General features: G+C 45.3%; 2 protein-coding genes across 2 annotated transcripts in view; both read left to right on the top strand.

Moving 5' to 3' along the window:
* Positions 1–339: 339 nt before the first annotated feature.
* On the top strand, positions 340–18,583 carry nfxl1 (nuclear transcription factor, X-box binding-like 1). The gene is made up of 25 exons (XM_079757912.1): positions 340–476; positions 1,055–1,431; positions 1,811–1,993; positions 2,509–2,618; positions 2,738–2,868; positions 3,524–3,568; positions 3,685–3,818; positions 4,070–4,155; positions 5,021–5,096; positions 5,429–5,529; positions 5,971–6,085; positions 6,399–6,523; positions 6,709–6,831; positions 7,361–7,451; positions 9,312–9,432; positions 10,585–10,741; positions 11,484–11,575; positions 12,641–12,662; positions 13,499–13,642; positions 13,754–13,908; positions 14,419–14,488; positions 16,292–16,396; positions 17,470–17,556; positions 17,643–17,696; positions 18,153–18,583. The coding sequence occupies exons 2-25, from the start codon at positions 1,062–1,064 to the stop codon at positions 18,315–18,317; spliced, it is 2,862 nt and encodes a 953-aa protein (XP_079614038.1). The 5' UTR covers positions 340–476; positions 1,055–1,061; the 3' UTR covers positions 18,318–18,583.
* A 574-nt stretch (positions 18,584–19,157) lies between these two features.
* The window catches only part of corin (corin, serine peptidase), a gene marked incomplete at both ends in the record, with an annotated part of 17,530 nt that continues 11,565 nt past the window's right edge, over positions 19,158–25,122 (top strand). The window contains 3 exon segments of the mRNA XM_079757907.1: positions 19,158–19,238; positions 20,793–20,943; positions 23,684–24,025. Coding sequence (XP_079614033.1) covers positions 19,158–19,238; positions 20,793–20,943; positions 23,684–24,025 — 574 coding nt within the window.

The raw sequence follows: 25,122 nt of genomic DNA, 5'->3' as shown, positions 1-25,122 counted from the left end.
CCACTGTCTACAAACGATATAAATAGATAATAAATAGATAATAAAGAGCGAGAGCGAGTGAGAGAGAGAGAGAGAGAGAGAGAGAGAGAGAGAGAGGAGAGAGAGAGAGAGAGAGAGAGAGAGAGAGAGAGAGAGAGAGAGAGAGAGAGAGAGAGAGAGGGAGAGAGAGAGCGCGTCAACGGCGTTTGACACGTAGCACTGCCCCATCCTTTCCTACGAGCTATGGTATTTGTAGTACTTTATATTCGAGCTTCTGCCTAAAACAATGATGTCCCTTGACTTTGAGAACCACATTTCCCATCGGCACTTTAATGCGCATGTCTACACACGGCCACTTGCAATACAGTGCGCGTTAGCTCCGGTGAATCAACTTTTTGCTAAATCATATTCCTCTTATTAATCCCTACCTCTGTAACACCGGAAGACATTTATTTCTAGTGCTAATTAATTGTAGTTGAACGTCACTCCCGAAAGTCGTAAGTTGTTTCTTCCGTTTCTTGTAAACATGTCATGGTTAGCTGAGAAGTGCTAACCTTTGAGTGCACTCTGCAGGACTTGCATATATAAGACTAATCACCTCGGGCATAGACCGAAACATGATTTACCATGTGAACATATACTTTAACACAAGATGCATCGCTAGCCGAATATCAGAAAACAAGTTTTCATTCATAACATTCGAGATGTAGTGTGGGTATGCTTCTGTCTACATAGTCTGATTAAATTACTTTTAAGAGTGAAAAAGGGACTTGTGTCAACATATATTTAAGATATGTATTATACTACTTAGGTATTCCAAATTATAAACATTATGTACATAGATTGCACAGTTGAGTCGGCCTATAAATGATAACTTCATGTGATGTACGGCAATGTACTAAACAGTGAATATTTAAGCCATCTTTACAGAGACTCATGAATATGCATTATCTTGTGTCAGACTACATTTATATCGCTATCTGAATGATGTATGATGGTGTGTATATATATATGATGGTCTTTATATGAGTGTTTGGCTAGTAAATCGCCCTGAGTACCACCTTATCTATCCAAGGGTTGCCATGGAGCCAGCCTGGAGGCAGCAAGGCAAGGGGCGTGGCAGAGGTAGTGCCGGGTCAGGTGAGAGATCACGACCTCCACAGAAGGAGGAGAGACCCGGAGCTGCTGCTGCTGCTGCTGCTGCTGCCCCTGCTCCCACCAAACCAGCTCCTCCTGCAGGAGTATGGGGAGGAGAGGAGAGAGGAGGAGGAGGAGGAGGAAGAGGAGCAGGAGGAGGAGCAGGGGGGAAAGCAGGGGCCAAGAGAGGAGCAGAGGGGAGAGGTAGAGGAGAGGGGAAAGGAGGAGCATCAGCAGAGGGGAGTAAAGGAGGGGAGGGAAGAGGAAGAGGAGGTGGCAAGACGAACAACATCCCCTCGGCGAAAAATGAACAAAGTAAGAAAACGTTTGAAATGTTTCGATATTTTGTGCAGCACTCGGCGAAGCCCATTTGTCGATACAGACTACAGCTTTATGACATGGTGTTGGATGTAGACATCTGACATGGTAGCTGGTAAATAAGCTTTGTCATTGTACTGCAGCATGCTATGTTTATACAACTTATTGTCTGCTATCTTCTGTCTCTCGAGACATGCTACTGACAAACTTTCTTTCGAGTATGAAGAGATAATTTGATTTGATTGATTTTCAAGGATTGATTTACTGCATGTGTTACAGGATATAACAATATATATACTTGGGTATTACTAATTAAGCATTGTGGAAATGTCACTAGGAAAGGATTGGGTTTTACTTACTGCTGTGTGTTGGTCAGGCTTGACTGTCCAATCGAAGTTTGAGGAGATCAGGAAGTCAAACATGGTTGCTGCTCAGCGATTGGTCCAGAGCCATTACAGCTCCTCCTCCTCCGATGAGGAAGATGAAGAGATTGGGAAAAGGGATGTAAAGAAGGGAAAGATTCTCGCCTCAACCTTTACGACCTACACGGACCAGACAGGTAACACAAAGAAATCATGCATGCTTTGGTCTCCTCCCGACTAGTACTAAAACCCGCTGTTCACTTCCTCAATCACTCTTCTGTGACTCGGTTCCAGTTTGTCCAAGATGCAGCCCCTAGACTGTTAACCAAGCTATCAAGTTTTAAGCACTAGACGGACTGGCCCCACTTTATTCATATGTCTTTGTTTGTTTTCTTCTGTGCAGATTGTCCCTATATTGACATTTTCAGTCTTTCTATTTTTTTTTTTTATTGAGCACACACACACACACACTCTATATCGGATTCACAGTAATGCTTGTTTGTTAATAATGTGACTAAGCAGTTGCTTATGGGTATATGATTGTCATCAGAGAGCTGCAGTACCATATATAACCAATAGATGGTGCCCCTTGCACTCTCTCCACCCAACTAGTGGGGGGTAACAAGGAATGGATACATTCCTATGAATGCTATATACTGGTGCACAAACAAATCCTACATATTTTTTATCAATTGTGTGTGTGTGTGTGCAGGTGGTGATGTGAATGGGCTAGAGAGGACCAATCAGTATGTGAGTGAGCTGTTCCAGTCCGGAGCGGTCACCTGCCTCATCTGCATTGCCTCCGTCAAGAGGATCCAGGCGGTACGAGGCACGCATGCATGCACACGCACGAGCATACACACACACACACACTTAACACACGCACGACACATACTTTGATCCCGTCCAAAGCGGTCTGTGTGCTTCCCTTGTGTCCCTAGGTGTGGAGCTGTGGCGGGTGTTACTCTCTCTTCCACATCCCCTGCATCCAGAAGTGGGCAAAGGACTCTGCCTTCCTCGTTTCCTCAGTGACTGACGAGGACTTTGGTCAGAAGCAGCACCCATGGCCCTGGTGAGGAGGCCAGCAGCCTTTGCACTGTCTCCTCTTGACGAGCGACTGAATAGTGAACTAAAGACCCGCTCCCACATAGTTCCCTGCACATCACAAGCATCAACTTTCAGGCACCGCTAGTGATTGCGTCTTGTCCCCTTTCACACATGAAATAACAATTCTGGAATAGATGGGCCAAGGGACAATGCAGCATATGGTTGTGATGAAAAACGTTCCGTTGCCAGCCGCATTACCCGATAAGCATTGGCATGTTACGAATAAGTTCTCAACAGAGTCTTGTGATTGGTTAACTCGCTCCATCTGAAATTTGCCTTGCGTCAGACGGACGTCACCCTTAACGTGCCTCTCCCAAATGAAGGTACCGCTTTCATTCCCAACACAGCTGTACGGGCAGTGATCCAGAAATGTTACTTGGGCTGGAGAAGGCAAATGGCTGTTGCGGATTTCCCAGAATATTGATCCCTGTTCTCGTTTACACTTGGCCCCCATGCAGGAAATCTTGCATGGGGCAATGAGTAAATGTGTTAAAGGGTCTTCAGTAGTTAACCCTTGTCCTTCTACTCTGCCCCCCCCCTGGTCTCTCTTCTCTACTTCTCTATTGTCCTCTGTTCTCTTCTCTCCTCTCCCCCCATCGTCTCCTCGTTCTCTCACCCAGTCCGAAGTGTCGTACAGAGTACCCTCCCAGTGCCACTCCCAACAGGTGGGTTTCATCTCTGTACCATATTATTTTGTATCGTCATTAAAGCAATGCAAAGCTACTTCAATCTTCCCCAGTCTAGTGTCATAGTGTATATGTTTGTGTGTGTGTCTGTGTAGGTATGTGTGTTACTGTGAGAAGGTGCAGGACCCCCCTGTGGACCCCTGGCTGCTGCCTCACTCCTGTGGTCAGGTCTGTGAGCGACCCCTGACCCCCAGCTGTGGACACACCTGTCTGCTGCTCTGTCACCCAGGTAAGGCACGCGATAACAAAAACCAGATGAAAACACACACAGCCTCACACATTCATATACACACACAACGTCACACATTAATATACACGCTACCGCACAAATGTTTAATATATGTACATTTATAAACATGCATACAACCTTTTTACATACAAAAACATCACAATTGTCAGTAATGTGTGTGTGTGTGTGTGTGTGTGTGTGTGTGTGTGTGTGTGTGTGTGTGTGTGTGTGTGTGTGTCTGTGTGTGCCAGGCCCCTGCCCTCCCTGTCCGAAGATGGTCCATGTTGCCTGTATGTGTGGCAAAGGCCGGCCTCTACCTCGTCGCTGTAGCAACAAGGTAACAACAACCCCCGGTAACCATGGGTACCGACGACTACCATGGATGCCCCCATGGTCACACACACTAATCACAAAACGATATATATGCGATATATGCTCATTATCCTGATGATAATATTAACATTATATAAAAATGTTAATGTTAAATGTTATAACACGGCTTCTAACCGAATAAATTTAAAAAAAAGTTGTTTTGTCTCAAAATACGGTCAGCAAATACTGTCCTCAACACAATTTTTTTGAAATGTTTTAAAAAGGATTTAAATGCTTCCACAAAAAATAATGGCCTGTTGGTTTCTAAGGTTGGATGTAGTGTCCAGAGCAACGGACTGCTATTCAGAAATAACTGACCGCTGGATGACATAATTGACTTCAGAATCGTGTATTCAGCAAAGCTGTGTAATAAATCTACAGGAATACCTCTATTGGTTCACTATGCAAACATCTACTAAATGACCTTAATATGATTATTGCATGGCTTTGTCGAATACACTATTCTGATTGGTCAACTGGGGTATTTAATGATGGGTTGTTTCTGAATAGTAGACTGTTTCTCCAACCATAGAATCAAACTTTTGTACCGGAAGCCATAATATAATTAAAAATTAATCACATTTGTGACATAAATTGATTTAGGTAGCCGTGTAATAAGCTGGATGGGTTTAAAGTGAAATAAACCCTTTCCTTGCATACTATCTTCATAGGCGGTGGTGCCTTGCTCTACCAACAAGATGCAGAGCAACAACTTAATCATCATGTTCTTCAATAACTGTGTGTGTGTGTGTGTGTGTGTGTGTGTGTGTGTGTGTGTGTGTGTGTGTGTGTGTGTGTGTGTGTGTGTGTGTGTGTGTACGTTCTGTCAGGCCTGGTCATGTCAACAACGATGTGGAAAGATGTTGCCCTGCAAACAACACAGCTGCACGCAGCAATGTCACTCAGGTACACACCCACACAAACACACACACACACACACACACACACACACACACACCTATAGGGGCTCTAGCTCTGATACCTGTTATTATGTTTCTGATATACTCTCATCATGTACTGTATTTTTATCATCAATTACACAGGATCTCTTCCTATGATACATAGTTATGAAATATAGAACTCCAAATATATTCCTCACATCATGTATATTTATTTCCTAACTAGAGAACACTTTAAATACATATAACCTGTTGGTATCGGTGACCTGACTTCCATCTCTCTCTCTTTGTCTCTGTCCCTTGGTCTCTCTCCTTGTCTTATGTCCGTCTCCTTCCCAGGGCCCTGTGCACCTTGTCCCAGAGTCAGTGTTCAGAAGTGTGTTTGTGGACGGGAGCAGACGGAGAGGGAGTGCGCCAGTCCGTCCTGGAACTGCAAACAGGTTCTCCCCCCCCACCCCGCTTTGTTTTTCGTCTGTCCTGCCTGACTCTAAAATGTCCCCAATTCTATTATCTCCTCCCTCACATTTCCTACCCTCCTCACCCTATCTCCTTCCTCCCCTCCCCTCTCCTCCCCCTCTTCGAATAAATGTAATTTAATAAAGCCAAGTAAATCTGTATGTCAGTTAGTAGGTCACAATGAATATATGACTCCTCTCCTCCAGGTGTGTTCTTGTGTACCATCTTATCCTAGCTGTCTTTGTTGTGTACGGGGAATGGGTTAACCTTAGTGTACCAACAGTAACAGCAGTGTAAGTCGCTTTGGATAAAAGCGTCTGCTAAATGCCCTTAGTGTAAATGGAAATGTAAACATACCTCTACACCTCCTTTCCTCTCCCCTTGTCTCCTTCTTCCTTCCCTCCCCCCCCCCCCCCCCCCCCAAGGTGTGCGGAGGTGTGTTGTCGTGTGGTAATCACACCTGCGACCGAGAGTGTCATGGGGGTCTGTGTGGCGCATGCCCGCGCACGGGGGAGAGGGCCTGTCCCTGCGGAAAGTCCAGTGAGAGCGCGCGCACACACACACACACACACACACACACACACACACACACACACACACACACACACACACACACACACACACACACACACACACACACACACACACACACACACACACACACACACGAAAGCCAAGAAAGATTCAGCAGCTTAACTTCACATGGGAACACACACACACACACACACACACACACACACACTTCCCTATGTACTTTTAGAGTTGTGTGGCTTCCTATCGATCGAACATCATCAACAACCAAGTCCCCTGAGGGACGGCATTTTATTTACTGTGTGTGTGTGTGTGTGTGTAGAGTGTTCGCGCCCGTGCACGGAGGAGGTCGGGACGTGCGGGGACACGTGTGACCGTCCACTGGCGTGTGGGATACACACCTGCTCCATGAGATGTCACCATGGCAACTGTGAGACCTGCAGACAGGTGAACACACACACGCACACACACTCAGTACCTCACCCGGTCACCACAACATGTGATCATACATCAACGTAATGAGCATACTATTGCTTGATCGGCGACATGTGTTTAATTGATGATTTTAATGGACAAAGGTAAATTGGTCATTTGTATACAGGTTGATTGGTCGATGTTCTTGGTCTGTGCAGGAGGTGGAGCGGTCGTGCCGCTGTGGCCGCTACAGCCGCGTGGTGCCCTGCCATAAGGAGTACCTCTGTGACACCAAGTGTCCCAATACCAGGAGCTGCCAGAGGCACCAGTGCAGAAGAAAGGTTCCCCTTTTTATATCAGAGACAAACACAGAGACATATATCCCCCACACAGGTGGGAGGCGCTGTGTCCAATACGCATCGCAAACTGTTTGCAATCCTTCTTTGTCGACTATATTGTTTTTATGTTTGATTTTATTATTTCTTAAATCTGTTAAGTCTTAAGTCTTTAGCTCGCTATGCTATCATGCTGCCCAATATTATAAGTACTGGTTAAACACAACCTTTTGCATGCTATGCTTAAATGAATCCCACTATGATGAAGTAATTGTTAAAAATAAACTTTTGAATGCTATGCTAACATACTGCCCACTGTTATAAATACTTGATAAGCAGAGCCTTTAGATTGCTATGCTAGCGTAATGCCCACGAGTACTTGTTAAACACAACCTTTAGCATGCTATGCTAACATACTGCCTAATATGATGGGTAGTTCTTAAAAAATAACCGTTGGAATGCTATGCTCACTATTTTGAGTAATTGTCCAAATTAACCTTTCGCATTCTATGCAAATGTCCCTGTTGTGCCGCAGTGTTGCCCCGGTAACTGCCCGCCATGTGACCAGAACTGTGGACGATCGTTGGGCTGCCGCAACCATAAATGTCCCTCAATCTGTCACCAAGGTAACGTGCGCACACACACACACACACACACACACACACACACACACACACACACACACACACACACACACACACACACACACACACACACACACACACACACACACACACACACACACCACCTCTACGCAGAAACGGTCACTTCAGATGAGTGTGTGCCCGGTGGATTGTGATTGGCCGGGACAGCCACAGCGAGAGAGGTTCAAGGGTCAGGCTCCGGAATGTTCTGAGTCCACAGCACCTTGTGTGTAGTAGTGCACGTCTGTGTCCGATGTGTAGGTTGAATATCCGCGGTGTGCAGGAGGTCATTGTGTGTTATTTCTTTGTGTGTAAAAGAGGTGTGTTTTGGCTTAGTTTTATATTGCTTTATAGTACACTACACCGAGTGCATCACAAGTAACAATATAAGTACGAGCTCTTATTCTTTATCCCTGAGGTTCCTTCTATGTGCTTTTCAATGTGGGTCTAAAGCCGTTTTATTGTTCGCCGACTTGTAAGCATGAGTGACTAGTGGAACACAAGCCTTGTTTTGTCTTACTTACTGCTTGTCCAGCTCTCGACCTGTTTATTAACTGTTTGGTTTTTGTTCACTTTTTGTACTGCGTTTCTATGCAATACATATATTGGTATATTATGTGTGTGTATGTGTTTGATTGTGTGTGGTTTGGGTGTGTGTGTATGTGTCTTTTGTGACCCAAGAGAAAGAGCAATTGATTGCCTGCTTTGAGATTTGGTTAAAAATGATCAAAAAGCTGCATGACACCCACCCGAACAAATGCATGAACGCAAGCACACACACACTCACAGGCCTCTGTGTCTTTGTTGAGTTGGATTAATGAGTTTAACCAGGATGCAGAGGTCATCGCTTTCCCATACACATGTAAAGTTTGTGTGTGTGTGTGTCTGCATGCGTTTGTGTGCAATTTGTTTGTGTTTAAATGTCCTCCCTGTCTTTTGTCTCCAGATAGGGGGATAAAAGCTAATTTATTCGTCTCTCTGTCACTGGATTGGCTGAAAAGATAGAAGATAATTGATGGGCTTTTCTCTCTTCTGATTGGCTACCCTGACCTTTTGAGGAGCGGGGCCGAGATCGTTAGATGCATGCACACGCATGCAAGTCGGGGAAAGGTTTCGGCGTAACACAGGAAGCATAGGTCATCAGATGGCAACCGCCACATTCCACGTCTATGTGTGTGTCTGTGTGTGCGATGCGTTCACCGTTTGTGTGTTTGGGTCTTTGTGTGTGTTTGTGTTTAAAGGTCTCTGGTTTTTAATTGGAAGTTAGGCCCCTGAAATGAGGGACGCTATGTCCAACTGTCGCCTTTTTCGATGACCTAACAAACGCCTTCGGCTGAGTCGTCCAGCGTGACAGACGGGGAGAGACAATGATCAAGGAGACAGACTGACGGAGAGGGGATCGAGGACAGACCGACAGACTGGTGAACTTATGAAGGAGGATACATATAATCATTAAGGGATAGCAGACGGAATGGTGGATGAATCATAGAGGACACACATGATGGAGGAGAGATAGAAGGATGGAGGGATGATGGAGACAGGATGATGGATGAATCATAGAGGACACACATGATGATGGAGGAGAGATAGGAGGATGGAGGGATGATGGAGACAGGATGATGGATGAATCTGGAGGACACACATGATGATGGAGGGATGATGGAGGAGAGATAGAAGGATGGAGGGATGATGGATGAATCATAGAGGACACACATGATGATGGAGGAGAGACAGAAGGATGGAGGGACGATGGATGAAGAATAGAGGACAGACATGATGATGGAGGGATGATGGAGGATGGATGGAGGGATGACAATTGTATTAAAGTGTGTGTGTGTGTAGGTGCCTGCTATCCGTGTCCGGAGACGGTCCCGGTGAGGTGTGCGTGTGGCTCTTCCTGCTTGGTGGTCCCGTGCGGGAGGGAGCGGAGCACCAAACCCCCCCGCTGCAAGGAGCTCTGCAGGTGAGCCCCCCGGCCAGCGCTGTGGGGGGGAGAGACAGCCCCTCGGAACAGCTGCCCCTGTACGAGATGCGGCGATTGCTATAGTGTAAAATGAGCTTTAAAATATGTTAAATAAATCGTCGACACGTATAGAAATGTTGAACAGCTGAACCCAAGTGAAAAGATTTGAGGTCAAAAGTTTAAAGTTTGAATGGAATAAGCGTAACGGTATAAACATACAAACCATTGAAATAATGTCCAACTCCTGGGGAAATCTCTTAATAGTTCAATAAATATCTAAACCTTAGTGATTAAGTTTGCACTTGGGTCTATTCTTATGATAATTATGAGTATGATGAGTAATAGAAGTAGTACTAGCATGATGCATAGGGCTACTGGTATGACAATGACCAAAGGTAAGGCATCATTTGTGGTGGCAGAATGTGTTTTGGATTTATTCTCTCTTGCCCAGCTTCTTTATAGCTAGGCCACAGAACCATAAGGCTCATACTGTTGGGTTCTCAGGAGTCCCAGCTTGCTTCGTTTGTGTGCTTACATCACAGGGTTTTAACGGAGCATTTAGAAACATAGCCTCCCTCATTGTTTGCCTCTCCCACAAGTAGACCCCCCCGCCATGTATGAAGAACCTAGCATCCGTCCATAACCTCGTTCTAAAAGACTATAACTCAGACTTATTTTATTGGGACATTGTCCTGCTCAGTAAATGTAAAACAAACATCTGAACATGTGTCTGTCCCTTCAAGTATGTGAGTTTATTTGTTCTGAAGGACTTGCTGCTGTGCCAAGGAAGGCAAGAGCCTCCATTGGGACTCAGTGTAATCTAAACAGCAGTCGCACACATAAACACCAGATTCTCAACGGGTATAATACCGATCGATGTTTTCACATAGTGCAAAGATCAATTTATTTACATATTGAGGGTTAGATGATTGAATGATAGTGTGCAATTTTATTCAAAGAAAACATTGGAGTCTGAAGGTGAACAATATTTGGAGGAGATAGGTCCCAAAGTTTGTAGCCAGTAATAAATAATAGCATTTATTATAACAAAAAGAAATAAAAAGACAAAAAACAACAATCTGCCTGCAGAACTCGCCTGACTATTTAAATAGAAAGTCTTCCAGAAAGTCTTCCTCTGCTCTGTGTCTCCAGGTCGCCTCCCTCCTGCCACCACCCCGCCAGGGAGGACCACCGCTGTCACCAAGAGGCCTGCCCCCCCTGCCGCCAGCCCTGCCTGCTGGCCCTCACCGGCTGCAAACACACGTGTCCTGCTCCCTGCCACGACCGGGTGCTCATCAAGTCTCAACAGGTAAACACACCTGGCCTGGTCCTCGTTAGAGATACACCTGGCCTGGTCCTCGTTAGGAACACGCACCTGGCCTGGTCCTCGTTAGGAACACGCACCTGGCCTGGTCCTCGTTAGGAACACGCACCTGGCCTGGTCCTCGTTAGATACACACACCTGGCCTGGTCCTCGTTAGGAACACGCACCTGTCCTGGTCCTCGTTAGAAACACACACCTGGCCTGGTCCTCGTTAGGAACACACACCTGGCCTGGTCCTCGTTAGAGACACACACCTGGCCTGGTCCTCGTTAGAGACATACACCTGGCCTGGTCCTCGTTAGGAACACACACCTGGCCTGGTCCTCGTTAGAGACACACCTGGTCTGGTCCTCGTTAGGAACACGCACACCTGTCCTTGCCCTCGTTAGATATACACACCTGTCCTGGGCCAGATACACAAACACACCCACTTTTGCTGGTCAGTTTGACACACCTGTTCTGGTCCTTGTTAGATATACACACCTGTCCTGGTCCTAGTAAGGTAAACACAACTGTCCTAGTCCTCATTATGTAGAAACACACCTGTCCTGTTCGTGTAGCCCCCAGTAAACTCTTGTCTCGAAGCATGTTGTCTTAGTGACGTCAAATGTAAGTTGCAGTATGACCGTCAATGTCAATGGCTTGTGTCGATTTCACATATGAACTCATGTTTCCAGACCAAAGTGGGATTTTGTAACATTTGTGTGCGTGTGCATGTGTGTGTTAGGCCAAGGTGGCCGGTCCATGGGAGCAACCGACAGAGCCAGCCTTCATACAGAAAGCTCTGCCCTGTCCACCGTGTCAAGTACCTATACCAACGTACGTGATGTGTGACACACACACACACTCAGACTCACACACACACATGCAGACTCACACACACACACACACACACGCACACAAATGCAGACTCACACAAACACACACATGCAGACTCATACACACACACACACACATACAGACTCACACACACACACACACACACACACACATGCAGACACACACACACACTCAAACATCTGGTGGGCCGATTCACTAATGTTGTTTAAGAAAATACTCGTTTAGAACTCTTGTGTTTTTACTCACACACACAATGGTCAATGGTCAATGTTATTGAACAATTAATAACTCGCTTATAAATATATTATAAATAAAGGATCCTTGAAAGTTAGCTTTAATGAATACATTTTTAACTAGCTTTAATAAATTTGACAAACTTGGTTACAATACAAATGTATATAAAATGCATACGTTGATAAAGACAATTAACAATGTATGATTGATGATGGTCAACTTAGTGACTTGCACAAACCAACACACACACACAGACCCACGCACACAAACACACATACACAAACACACAGAAACTTGCACACATGCACAGTCATGCTGTGGTGCTTTGGTCTTGTCATGGAACAGTAGACCTGAGACTGTACACATGCTACATGCTGTGAGTGTGTTTGCTTATACACATTTTTTTAACATTCTGCTAGCTTCAAAATGCCTGCAGTTTTGCAACGCATTTAGTGACTCCAAATCGTGTGTGTCTGTGGACGTGTGTGCACCTGAACCCCTGCATGCTAGTGAGGGTTCTTCTGCGTTTCATATAACAGCAACATAATAAGCCAAGGTAGAAGTTCCCGGTTCTACTAGTTACTACTGGTATGTATATCTCACTGATGCTACCATAGAACTGGCCAGGCATCAAGCACTCTATGCTTAGCAACCACGATCGACAAGGGATAATGACAATTATGATGGCGATGATAATAGTTATGGTGTAATTATGGAATGATGACAGTAAGGTTAATGGTGATAGCTGATGTTGTTAATAGGATGACATTTATACGATGCTAAGTTGCGTTGTGTTTTGTGTGTTTGCAGCGCCTGCCTTGGGGAACATGAGGTAAGTTGGGGTCATGGGCTTTCGTCTTTGTTTGTGTCTGATTCTCTTCTTTTCTTATCTCTTTCATCCTTTGACCTTCATGCCTGAGAGTGATGCAAAAATATAAATATCTGCACACTGCAAATCTCTTTATCTCTCCTCTCATCCCTGACTCCATCTATCCATCTGCAACGCTCTCAGGTTCTGTCCCCTACAACGGTTTGGTTTCGTCCTCCTTGCAGCCGTTTGTCCTCCTCTGTCCTCTCTCATATAATCTATCTCTCCCTCCTCATCCTGGTAGTGCTTTTATATTCCTGGCACAGGCTGTCTCTCTGTCCCCCACATCGTCTCTTCTCTGTCCCTCTCTTCTGTCTTTCCACCTCTCTCTCCCCTCTCTGTTTTTGTCTCTGTCTCTCTCTCTCTCTCTCTCTCTCTCTCTCTCTCTCTCTCTCTCTCTCTCTCTCTACCCCTCTCTCTCTACCTCTTTCTCTCTGTCTTTCCACCCCTCTCTCTCCCTCTGTTTGTCCCAGTCACCTCCAGACAGCTTCAGGAGGTGGTGTGTTTTTGGAAGGAGAGTGGTAAAAATCTGTATTCTGTTTGTCAGAACCCTGTGGCACTGTAGTTCTGCGTGTGTGGTGTTCTACAACGCCCATGAGACGCAGTAGTGCTCAGAGCATCCAGTTTGTCGGCTCATTGGACTTTTCACCTAGTGTCCATTTGGTTCTTAACGCTTGCTGTGGGATGGAACAGAGAATATGTCCCTTTACCTGACAACCCGTCTTCGTTTGCTATAAGGGGCTTCACGATTTGATGTTTGCTTGTGTGTGTGTCTGTGTGCGTGTGTGTGTCCGTTTCAGGTGAGTCCTGTTCCATGTTACAAGCGAGGGCCGTTCACCTGCAAGCGACCTTGCAGACGACTTCTGACCTGTGGCAACCACACCTGCACCAAGGAGTGCCACACGGTATCCAAGGGAAACAGGGCAGGGGGGAGTGCGACCACGGTAAATAATTGCATCTTCATTCCTTCTTTACATCCCCTGTTTTATCTCCTGGGGTCATTTTAGAAAATTCTCTGGCTCTGACTCCCCCCCCCCCCCCCCCCCCTTCTGTAGTGTGAGGAGTGTGAGGTGGGCTGCTGTAAGCCCCGCCCTCGTGGCTGCCCCCACCCCTGCTCCCTCCGCTGTCACCCGGGGGACTGTCCCGTCTGTCAGCAGATGATCCGCCAGCGGTGCCACTGCAAGATCACCCTGATATACGTAGAGTGCACGTGCGTACGCACACAAACATACTCACATACACATACACATGCACTCACACAGTTGCATTATCTACACACTCCACGTTCAAATGGGGTACGGATGTCACCATTGCGGGGCGGAGATTTGGGGCATTTTTCCCCAAATCTCTTGGTTTTTGACCCTTTCTTTGTAGCTGAAGACTTCCTAGAGCAAGATGCTGCCCAACCCCTCCCATCTCCCTAAAGACATGGATGGAAACAAAAAAAGAAACACTGAAAAGATAAAAGTCTGCTAAATGACATTCACTGCATTAATGTAGTAGTAAATATCTGGTTCTTCTCAAATATATCCCAACGCTCCTCCTTAACCACCTGTGATACTCACTTCACCAGCCATCTGTTTCCCACGGCAACGCACACCTGGGGATAGACACGGCAGCTGGTTCAGGTGTGCTCTCTGGGCCTGTTCTCATTTAAAGATCAAAGGTGACGTGTGTGTGTGTGTGTGTGTGTGTGTGTGTGTGTTGTTTCTGTGCGAAGGAAGCTGCAGTCGGCCGACCGTGAATCCAAGATACAGCTGGGCTCCTGTAACAACCAGTGTCCTAAAGAGGTACACACACACACCCTACAGACACACGCTACAGACACACACACACACACACACACACACACACACACACACACAGACGTAAGGACCTACTTGTTCTGCTCTGTGTTCAAACACACCTCGGCTTGGAGAGTAATGCATCATGAGACCTCTGTTATCAAACTGTGTGTGTGTGTGTGTGTGTGTGTGTGTGTGTGTGTGTGTGTGTGTGTGTGTGTGTCATACCTCTGTCGATGTTGGAATTCACTGTTCGAGTGTTGAGGCTTTCCATGAGAGAGAATGTATCTGTCTCTCTCGCGCTCTCTCTCTGCCTGTCTGTCTGACTCTGTTTCTCTCTCTACTGGTCCCTCTCTCTGTCTCTTTCTCTGTCTTCCTATCTGTGCGTCTCTTCCTGTCTCCCTCTCTCTCTGTTTCACTGTCTGGTCTCTTCACTGGTCTCTCTGTCTGTCTGTCCATCTGTGTCCTTCTTGCTGTTGGCCGGTCTTTTTGTTCATACCACACGTTTGTTTAGGTTTCGTGTTCATTTTCTACCCATTCCTGATATAATTAACTTAGCTTGCCCATGTTTTCAGAAGCTTATCATAACAGCATACCTTGGTGCACTACTCTCCTCAGGAAGCTTGTGTGTTGCTCTGGCTGAAGGGAGGATCTGTCAGAAACACACGGCTCAACACACGGAATCTTACAGCGAGACACACTAGAACACACTTAGACACACTGGAACAGACTGAGACACACTAGAACGCACAGAGACACACTGACACACACTGGAACAGACTGAGACACACTAGAACGCCCAGAGACACACACTGAGACACACTGGCACACACTGGCACACACTGAGACACACTGAGACACACTGAGACACACTGAGACACACTGAGACACACTGAGACACACTGAGACACACTGAGACACACTGAGAAACACTGGAAGACAGAGCGAAACACACTCAAACACAAAGCCCATCACACTGAGACCCACTCAAGCTCACACACCCTGAAGCACAGGGCGGTCTCTGTAAGGAAAACAGTGAATGGTCGGGTGGTCCGCCATAACCTTCTGAGATCACATTACTGTTCATCATAATGATTCTCCAATACAACTTAAAAAGGACAGTAGAAACTCTTACTCCGTCTGCCTGTTGGTCTCTCTCTGTCCGTCTTACTCTGTCTCCCTATGCATCTTTCTTTCTTTCTTTCTTTCCCTTCATTTCCTTTGTTCCTACTCTTGGTAATCAATTAAGCTCTGGCGCCAGCCACACACACACACACACGTATGCACTCACTTTCCCTTTTTCTCTCTCCTCTTTCTCAACGTGTGTATTACTTTCACCTGGGAATGATTTAGATTTTTCATTTTGTCATAGTTACTGGCACACACACACACACACACACACACACACACACACACACACACACACACACACACACACACACACATACACACACAAACACACTAGTGCACTACACAGACACACATGCGCACACGGACACACACAGAGTAGGTATTGGAAAAGCCAGCTGAAAGTGTTTTACTCTGTTTTTCCTCGGACTGCGTTTCTTACCCGACAACAAGTCCAGTGTTTAAACTCCTCTGATCTTGTGGTTTCTATGATCTTGTGCTGTGCTATGGATGAATGCAGCTGGTGCCAGTGTGGTCACTTCCACGTGCTTCACTGTTAGATGCTTCCATGGTGCTATGTAAAAGAAGGATATAGAATATACAGTATAAAAGGTTTTTCAAGATTATAGAAGTTTTTCTAACAGCGCTTGTGTGTGTGTGTGTGTGTGTGTGTGTGTGTAGCTGAGTTGTGGTCACCGCTGTAAGCAGGTGTGTCATCCCGGTCAATGTGAGGAGATATGTCAGCAGAAAGTGAAAGTGAGATGTCCCTGCAAGAGGATCAAGAAGGTACACAAACACACAAACCCACACACACAAACGCACGCGTGCACACGCCAGGCATGCACACTTAAAAGGCAAAGCACAAATCGTGGGTTTTTCCGCATATTTATTGCATACAAATATTTAAGAATGTAAAAAATAAATAAATATGGAACATGTCAAATAGGTCCAGCGCAGGTTTGATGAAATATAAGCAAAACGTTGTACATTGCTACACCACTTCTTTGTTTTTTTTTATCCATTTTTATTTTTAACCTTTGCTGATAGTTTATAATAACTAGGCTAACCCTGTTGGAACCTGCAACATGTGAAGCAGAGTTTGTTTGACCCAGGAGCAGGAGATTATCGTTGCTCTGGCAGTGTGGCTGGTTCCTCTACCCGCTGGGCTCACCTCGCTGTCAGCCTGTGGGTCACCAACAACAATGCGTATTTGACCGGGAGGAGATTAAGGCTAGCATTCGCCCGTTAGCCCTTTTCTTGTTTGTTTATATTCTGTCTGTTCAGTGTCCTCCAATTAGGGCGGGTGGTGGCGGGGTCCACAATGTTCACCCTCATTTATTAGTTCAGAGTTTTGTTTATTGGTTAGAATGTGGATTAGGATCTGAATGTTAGTTTTAAAAGGGTTTTCTTTTCAATTAGGTTTGTGGTTATAGGCTTCGATGTTTATTGCTGGGTTTATGAAAACCAGAAACCAATATTACATTTAAATGTAGGATAGGCGGTACCTTGCAATGATTTGACAAAACATTGCCTTTCCTACCTTCAAGGGTTCATAATTATTATTATAGTTTATTGAAAAACACTTGTATTGACACTTTAATATCCTAAAATAAGATGACATATAAGATGAAACAAGAGGAATGAACAAAAAATTTGGATTATTTCTCCACTGTTATCCAAATACAAATACAAATGGTTTTGATGCCTCAACAAATATAGATACAGATACAATACTGGGCTATCTGCACATCCCTAAATGTACACACTTGGAATCCAATCTATTATCTCAAGTATAATTTACGTTTTTGTGTGTGTGTGTCTGTGTGTGTGTGTGTCTGTGTGTGTGCGTGCCAACACAGGAGTTCCCATGCGCTAAACTTCAAGAAGACCAGAGTGTAGTGGAGTGTGACAACACCTGTAAACAGCATCTACAGAAAGCCAGCAAGGTATACACAGACACACACATGCAAAATAAAACTACATAAATGAATATACTGTACAATATGACCTATAATGTGTGTATGTGCTCCAGTTGAAGGAGGAAGAGGAGAAGGCAGCCAAGGAGGAAGAGCAGAAGAAGCTCCAGGTATGACCCTGTCCCCATGGTTACTGGGAATTTGTTTCCATGTACACCAATATTAATATTGATGTTCCTTAAGCATCGATCTGATTGGCTCTTACTTAATTGGTTAATAGTGTTATTGAAGCTGTGATCTGATTGGATACAGGTTTATTTAGAAGTGTATCTCTCACGATAGTGTTCTTGCTGGAATCATTACCTTTTATGGATTGATTATATAAGGTTATTCCATCTACACTGTTGAAAATATATCAGATTTTTGTGATTTAACCACACTTAGTATGGTTAAATCACTTCGACTTCTATGTTTTATCTATACCTAACCTAATAAGGTTAGGTATAGATAAAACATAGAAGTCGTTGATGTTCGTATCGTCTGATAACCATTATCCTTTGAACCACCTTTTAACATGGTATGTTTCTCCTGTGTGTGCGTGTGTGCATTCTTGCGTGCGTTCCTAGGCGGAGTGCGAGGCGTTTGAGAAGCGACAGAAGGGGAGGAGGAGAGAGAGAAGGAGGAAAGGAGAGGTGGAGGAGGAGAGAGAGAGCTGGGCGAAATACAAGCTCTTCCTTCTGCTGCCAGTGTGTGGAGTCGCGCTGGCCGCTGCTGTCTATTACCTGATGTAACGCTGTGTGTGTGTGATATAGATGCAGAGAAGATGTGTGTGTTGTGTGGGACTTTATTGTTGAGGTGTACATGTACACTCATAGTCTGGCCTTTAACACCGTCCGTGTATGTCTGGTCCACTTCCTAAGGATACTGGATGAGCCCTAAACAAACACCAAAACAAGCCGTGGTCTACAGCGGTCTCCGAGGAAACGACATTGATGATACATTAGTTTGATGTGTTTCTATGCAAATGTTTTTCTCTACTTGAAATAAACGTGAGAAATGCCGCATTCTGTTGTGTCTCTCGTCTGTTGCGTTTGTGTGCTTGTGTGTGTGCTCGTGCGTGTGTGTATCTGTCAAACACAGGGCTCTCAAAGACGCATGGGCCAAAGCCGGGGTCCCAGATTGCACCTGTGCAGTGAGCGAGGATTGTGTTGTTGGGGATTATGATGCTGACAATGAACTCCTAAAGCCGTGTGCACTGAGACACAGCAGGATGTGTGTGCGTGCATACCGCTATGTGTTACTTGTGATTCCTAATCCTGAAATGTTGAAGCTTGCTCACGTGGAGCAAATCTCAGTGCAGGAGGCGTGTGTCACAGCGCGAGAGGGCAGGTGGGCGGGAGCCAGATTGAAGTGGTGCGTGCCAGATTGAGATAATTACTGGTGTGTGTGTGTGTGTGTGTGTGAGTGAGGGAGAGAAAGAGCGAGTAGCAAAGAGGAGGGAATTTAAGAGGAGAGAGGGCGTGGCCTAGGAAAGTACCGTGGGTAGAGACTCCTTCAGAGCAGCGCGAGCCGCTCCGCTCCGGTAGTACCGCAGCTTCACTGCGACGCGGAGAGATGCTCGCCCCACGGCGATGAGCGCAGAGCGGCTAGAGGAGGTCATGTTTTCCGGGGAGCCCGCAGAGTCATGCCCGCGCGTCGTCTTCAGCGGAACGGTAGACTTCAACTTTTAACCTTTTATCCAAGTGGTTTATAGGCGACCTCGTGTCCTTCCGTTAAACTTTATGACCGGTGGATATTTTTTTATAAAGAGTTCTACAAAGTGATTCTACTATATGCATGGTTATCAGTGGTTTTTACAGGGTGATCATTGTTTTTCATAGGGTGATCAACGAATAACAACTTTTCAAGAAATTATCCAAAAAGAGTTCAGAGAAATCGGTGTAGAAGTCATAACGTCCTCTACTAATTGCTATTTTTACATTAATAATAATAAAAAAGACTCAATAGGTATGCGTGAATAGGGTTAACCATTGTAATGGCTGGGCACGTCTGACAGCTCCACCAACAACACGTGAATTGACCGTTTCAATGGATCCTCGGTTCCAGGTGAGAGGTGTGGAGGGGTCTCAGGCTGTAGGCCAACACGATGACCTGTCTTGAGGTGGATTGTAAAAAGTTCCGCGGAGAAGACTAGGTCACATCGTTATAAAAGTGAAATGGTTCTTTAAGGTTTTTCCAAATTCGATTGGACACATTTGCTGTGTGTGTGTCTGGTGTGTGTGTGTGTGTGTGTGTGTGTGTGTGTGTGTGTGTGTGTCTATTTAAAGTGAAGGAGGAGGTGTAAAGTTTTCCCCTCCACTCATCCTCTTCTCCCGCGTATCGTCTTTCTATGTGTTCACTTGTGCACGAGCCCGCAACTTGGTGGTCCTAAAAATAACACACACACACACACACACACACACACACACACACACACACACAGAGTAAGATAAAAATACCCGGCGTGGTCCGGTCCTGGGAGTGCCTGTGCCGGTGAACGCTCGGTGGTTGGTCTAGTCCGACTATCGGTTCATATCGTGGTAACGGGTCACTATGCGAGCTTTCACTATCCTACTTGTTTAAAAGTTGTAAGCCTACTCTCTTTTTATCTTTACGCCGTCCGGCCTGGAATTCGGTTGGAATAGGTTAAGAGTTTCCGACAACCGCGAAGGATCTGCGCTTAAACAACAACCGATAGAGCTGCTTCTCTTATAGAGAGAGAGAGATACCGTCAGAGGGTGCATTCTCCGGTATAACGACATCGTCCGAAAGACATCCACTGAGATGCCGTCCCTGCCCTCGGTATCATCACCGCCGCCAGCTCGTTCTCTCACCGGATCGGTAGCCGCTATGCAGGGGCAAGGCGCGTGCTGCAGATAACCGGTTCGCTGCTTCCACCGTAGAGGTCACCGGCGACTAGAGGACAGGTAAGGATGGCGGGACGTCCCGTTAAAGTGACTCGTGAGACTGAGATCAGGCGCAAACGAAGCGTGATTAGAGAGAAGCACAAGGACGGATTTGATAGAAAAGTTATCTTAGACGTGTATCATTTAAACTACAGCACATGTTTAATGCACGAAATGTGTATGTGTGCGTGTGCGTGTGTGTGTGTGTGTGGATATGGTTGTTTGTGTGTGTTTGTGGTTGTATGTGAATGTGGTTGTACACGTGTTTGAGTGGTTGTAAATGTTTGTGATTGTGTGTGTGTGTGTGTCTCCGTGTGTCAGGCCTCAGGTGGAGCAGAAGGCGGGGACATAATGGGGGAGGCGTGTCCTCACAAGCTTGAATCGACCAATCACCCTCGTCTCCTCCTGTACATCCTCATCCCAACCATCAGCCTATTGGCTGCTCTGCTACTGCTCATACTGGCTCTGACAGGTACACACACACACACACACACACACACACACACACACACACACACACACACACACACACACACACACACACACACACACTACTACATATCACTCTGCATCCGCAATGTCACTCCCTGCTTCTTATATATTATTCTCTCTCCTCCATTTCAATCTATACCTCGTAGGTGTTACTCTCTACCTCCCAGATATCACTCTCTTCCTCCTAGATCACTCTACCTATCCCTCTACCTATATTTAACTCTCTGCATCCTCAACATTGCTCTGTATCTCCTAGATGCTCATTTCCTCATTGAGGTCACTCTACCTCCCATGTCACCATCTACCTCTTAGATCACTCATCCACTTCCTATAAATCATACCCTACCATTAAGATATGACTGTCTCCTAGATGTCACTGTCTACCTCCTAGATGTCACTCTCTATCTCCTAGATATCACTCTCTACCTCCTAGATGTCACTCTCTACCTCCTAGATACAACTCTACCTCCTAGATGTCACTCTCTACCTCCTAGATGTCACTCTCTACCTCCTAGATACAACTCTACCTCCTAGATGTCACTCTCTACCTCCTAGATGTCACTCTCTACCTCCTACATATCACTCTCTACCTCCTAGATATCACTCTCTACCTTCTAGATGTCACTCTCTACCTCCTAGATATCACTCTCTACCTTCTAGAAGTCACTCTACCTCCTAGATCTCACTCTTTTACTCCTGATTCCCTCTACCTCCTAGATTTCACACTCTTCAACCCAGAACTCTCTGTGCCTCCTACATATTACTATTTCCTTCCTGGATTACTCGATGTACCTCCTTTATGCATATCTTTACCTAGACTGCCTCCTACATATCACTCTCTATATCCAACAGATACATGACTTTGAAAATCTTTAAAGTTGGTAATGGAACAGATTATGAATGCTCAAATTACAGACATGTAAACTGTAATGCCTGTAGATTCTGGTCCTCTCTCCCTCTCGCTTTCTCCCACAAATACATTTCAGTGAGTCAGTTTTCTCTAAAATATTTGAAGTCAAAAGACCACAGCTCTATGCATGATAGATCGTTTTGTTATACAATAAGTGTAAGTCTGTCTGCTGGTGTGTGTTTGTGCATGCATACACGATAGCGTATCATATTAGAACAAAAAACGAGAGCGAGAGAGAGGTACTGAAGGGGTTAATGCGTACATTTTCTGTCTGTTTGAACACAAACTGGTCCGACTCTTTGTCACTTTCACACATTTACACACACGCACGCACGCACACACACACACACGTTCAAACACATACACACACGTACAACCATTCACAAACAACCACTCAGACACGTACAACCATAAACCACACACACACACACACACACACACACACACACACACACACACACACACACACACACACACACACACACTCAGCTGGTGGTTTACAGCTGGTCCTGCTGTTTCCTCCTCATTCCGCCCCATCTTTCACACAACTATCTCTTTCATCTCCACCCTCCCGTCCGCACACACACACACACACACACACACACACACACACACACACACACACACACACACACACACACACACACACACACACGAATCCTCAAGATGGCACTAAAGCTGTTTGTGCATAAGTCGTATGGCACTAGCATTTGAAAGCACCATTAACTCTAACACACACACACACACACATGCACACAAACATGCACACGCACGCACACACGAACACACAAAGACACACAGCCTGTTCACTGATCATTAAACACCTAATGGTCTTTGAAGGGCTTGTTCTTTCAAATCCCTTGCCATTTCCCTCACTCGCCCTCTCGCTCTCTTTCTCACACACACACGCACACACACACACACACACACACACACACACACACACACACACTCACACTAAACACACTGGAGTACTATGTCAGTTATGTTATTACATGGTCTTATACACAAATAGACACAAAAATATATTTCACACACAAACGTGTTGGTGAAATATATTTTTATCGTAATCTCCATAGTAACACGATCACCTACTCTATACAAAGAATATCTTCTTTCATTGGGTCTGTATGGTGTGTGTTTGTGTGTGTGTGTGTGTGTGTTATTCATTCCATAGACAGGTGTCCCACATGCGTCACATTTGCCCTATTAATAAACAAAAAGACACACGCGCGCGCGCGCGCACACACACACACAGTAGTGAAATTCTAATGGCCACTTGTGAATGTTAGGGATGTTGGTCATTTTAATCAGAGTTTAAATGAACAGAAATAATCAGACAAACGGAAGAAGTTCCATTATCCTACCAAGACCATACTCATTTCATTATTATCTATTTTTATTCTTTCATCCTTGTGCCATTATTTAGTCTTTCGTCTATTTTAATCATTAAATATAAATATATATTATTATTATTTTTATTTTATATATATATATATCATATATTGTAATTATAAAAATATATATATATATATTACAATTTAAATATTTCCTGATGAAGGTTGTGTGTCCTTCTCACCTCTTTGCCCAAAAATTAAAGTATATTTTAATATCATCTATTGCACAGGGAATTGAATCCCTCAATGCTTCATACCATTACTGGTTGGGACTAGGGCAAATCAGAACCTTTGCGTACTCAGATCTGTGTTTCTCATGGTGCGATGGCCGGGTCTTGTCTTGGTCTGTTTTTTACAACATATTATTATTAATGTATATAATTATTAATGTGTGTGTGTGTGTTATTTTTCAGGAATCTTTGGCAGTGGACTTATTGACCCCAGAATCCATTCCTCATCTCCCTACGGTTCTGTCGCCGATAGAAACCACCTGAACCAATCGCTATTTGACAATGACAACGAAAACTTCACCGCCTCCCAGGGAAACCATAGCAACGATGATGATGCCACACCCAGTGACTCACCGGTCACAGGTGGTCTCCCATTGGACCAGACGACCGACCCCACACCTGCTGCCAACTCCGCCCCCCCGACGCCTGCCACTCTGCCTTACACCCTGGCGCCTGATTTGTTGACCTCAGTGACCTCTCTGAGCACCTCCTGGCCAATCAGCACCTCTCAGGAACCGGACGCAGGTAGCTCCCTTCTTTCTACCTCGGTTTTTCATTAGTTTCATTAGCTTTGCCTAGCTCTGAGGCTCCATCACTGCGTGGGAAAGCCCGGATGATACATCAGGACATTAGCTTAGCTGTTTGCTTCGTCTATATGCCAAATATTCTCTCTCAATGATTGTGTACTTTTCTTCTCTTTTTGGACACAAAAAATGTATTCCCTCTAACTGTTGTATCGTGTGTGTTTGTGTTTGTGTGTGTTTGTGTGTGTGTGTGTGTGTGTGTGTGTGTGTGTGTGTGTGTGTGTGTGTGTGTGTGTGTGTGTGTGAGAGTAAGATATACATTTTGTATTCTTATGTACTGTCCAACCTGACCTGAATGGGGCCAAGAGGTAGCCTGTGAGGGTTATATAGGTTACAGAGAAAATTCCCAAGGAGAGTAAGATACAAGGAGAAGGAGAGAGAGAGTCTGTGTTTGTGTGTCCTCCTCATCATAATAAATCATGTACTGTCTCTTTAAGAATTCCTCTCGTATCCCTGTTCCCTCTCTGTCCTCTCCTCTGGTTCTCATTCCTTCTCCATCTCTACTCTCTCTCTCTCTCTCTCTCTCTCTCTCTCTCTCTCTCTCTCTCTCTCTCTCTCTCTCTCTCTTTCGTCTCACTCTCTGTCTTTGACTAAGGGAGGGGAATACAAATTAGCTAAGCTCAACATCCTGTCCTCTGATTGGACAGTGACAGATCTCCCAGCCAACCACATTGCAGTGTTCAACCTTCTTGCATGGCTCTCTGTCTGTTTGCCTTACTCCCTGCCCGTCTGTATTCCCGCCTGTCTGTCCTCTTTTGTTGTATTATTTAATTAACCTACTCTCTATCTGTCCCTCTCTCTCTCCCCATCTCTCTGTCCCCATCTCTCTCTCTCTCTCTCTCTCTCTCTTTCTCTCTTTCTCGCTCTCTCTCTGTCTCTATGTCTATCTATGTCTGCCTCTCTCTCTCTCTCTCTCTTTCTCGTTCTCTCTCTCTCTTTATTCCTCTATGTCTCTCTCTCTATATCCCTCTCTCTGTCTCTGGCTCCTTCTGTCCATCTCTTTATGTCTCTAAACTTCTCTCTCTCTCTCTCTCTCTC

The sequence above is a fragment of the Pollachius pollachius genome, assembly GCF_949987615.1.
Source record: "Pollachius pollachius genome assembly, chromosome: 20".
Lineage (NCBI taxonomy): Eukaryota > Metazoa > Chordata > Actinopteri > Gadiformes > Gadidae > Pollachius > Pollachius pollachius.
Note: the sequence above shows the minus strand (reverse complement) of the source record. Positions and strands in the feature narration are given on the sequence as shown.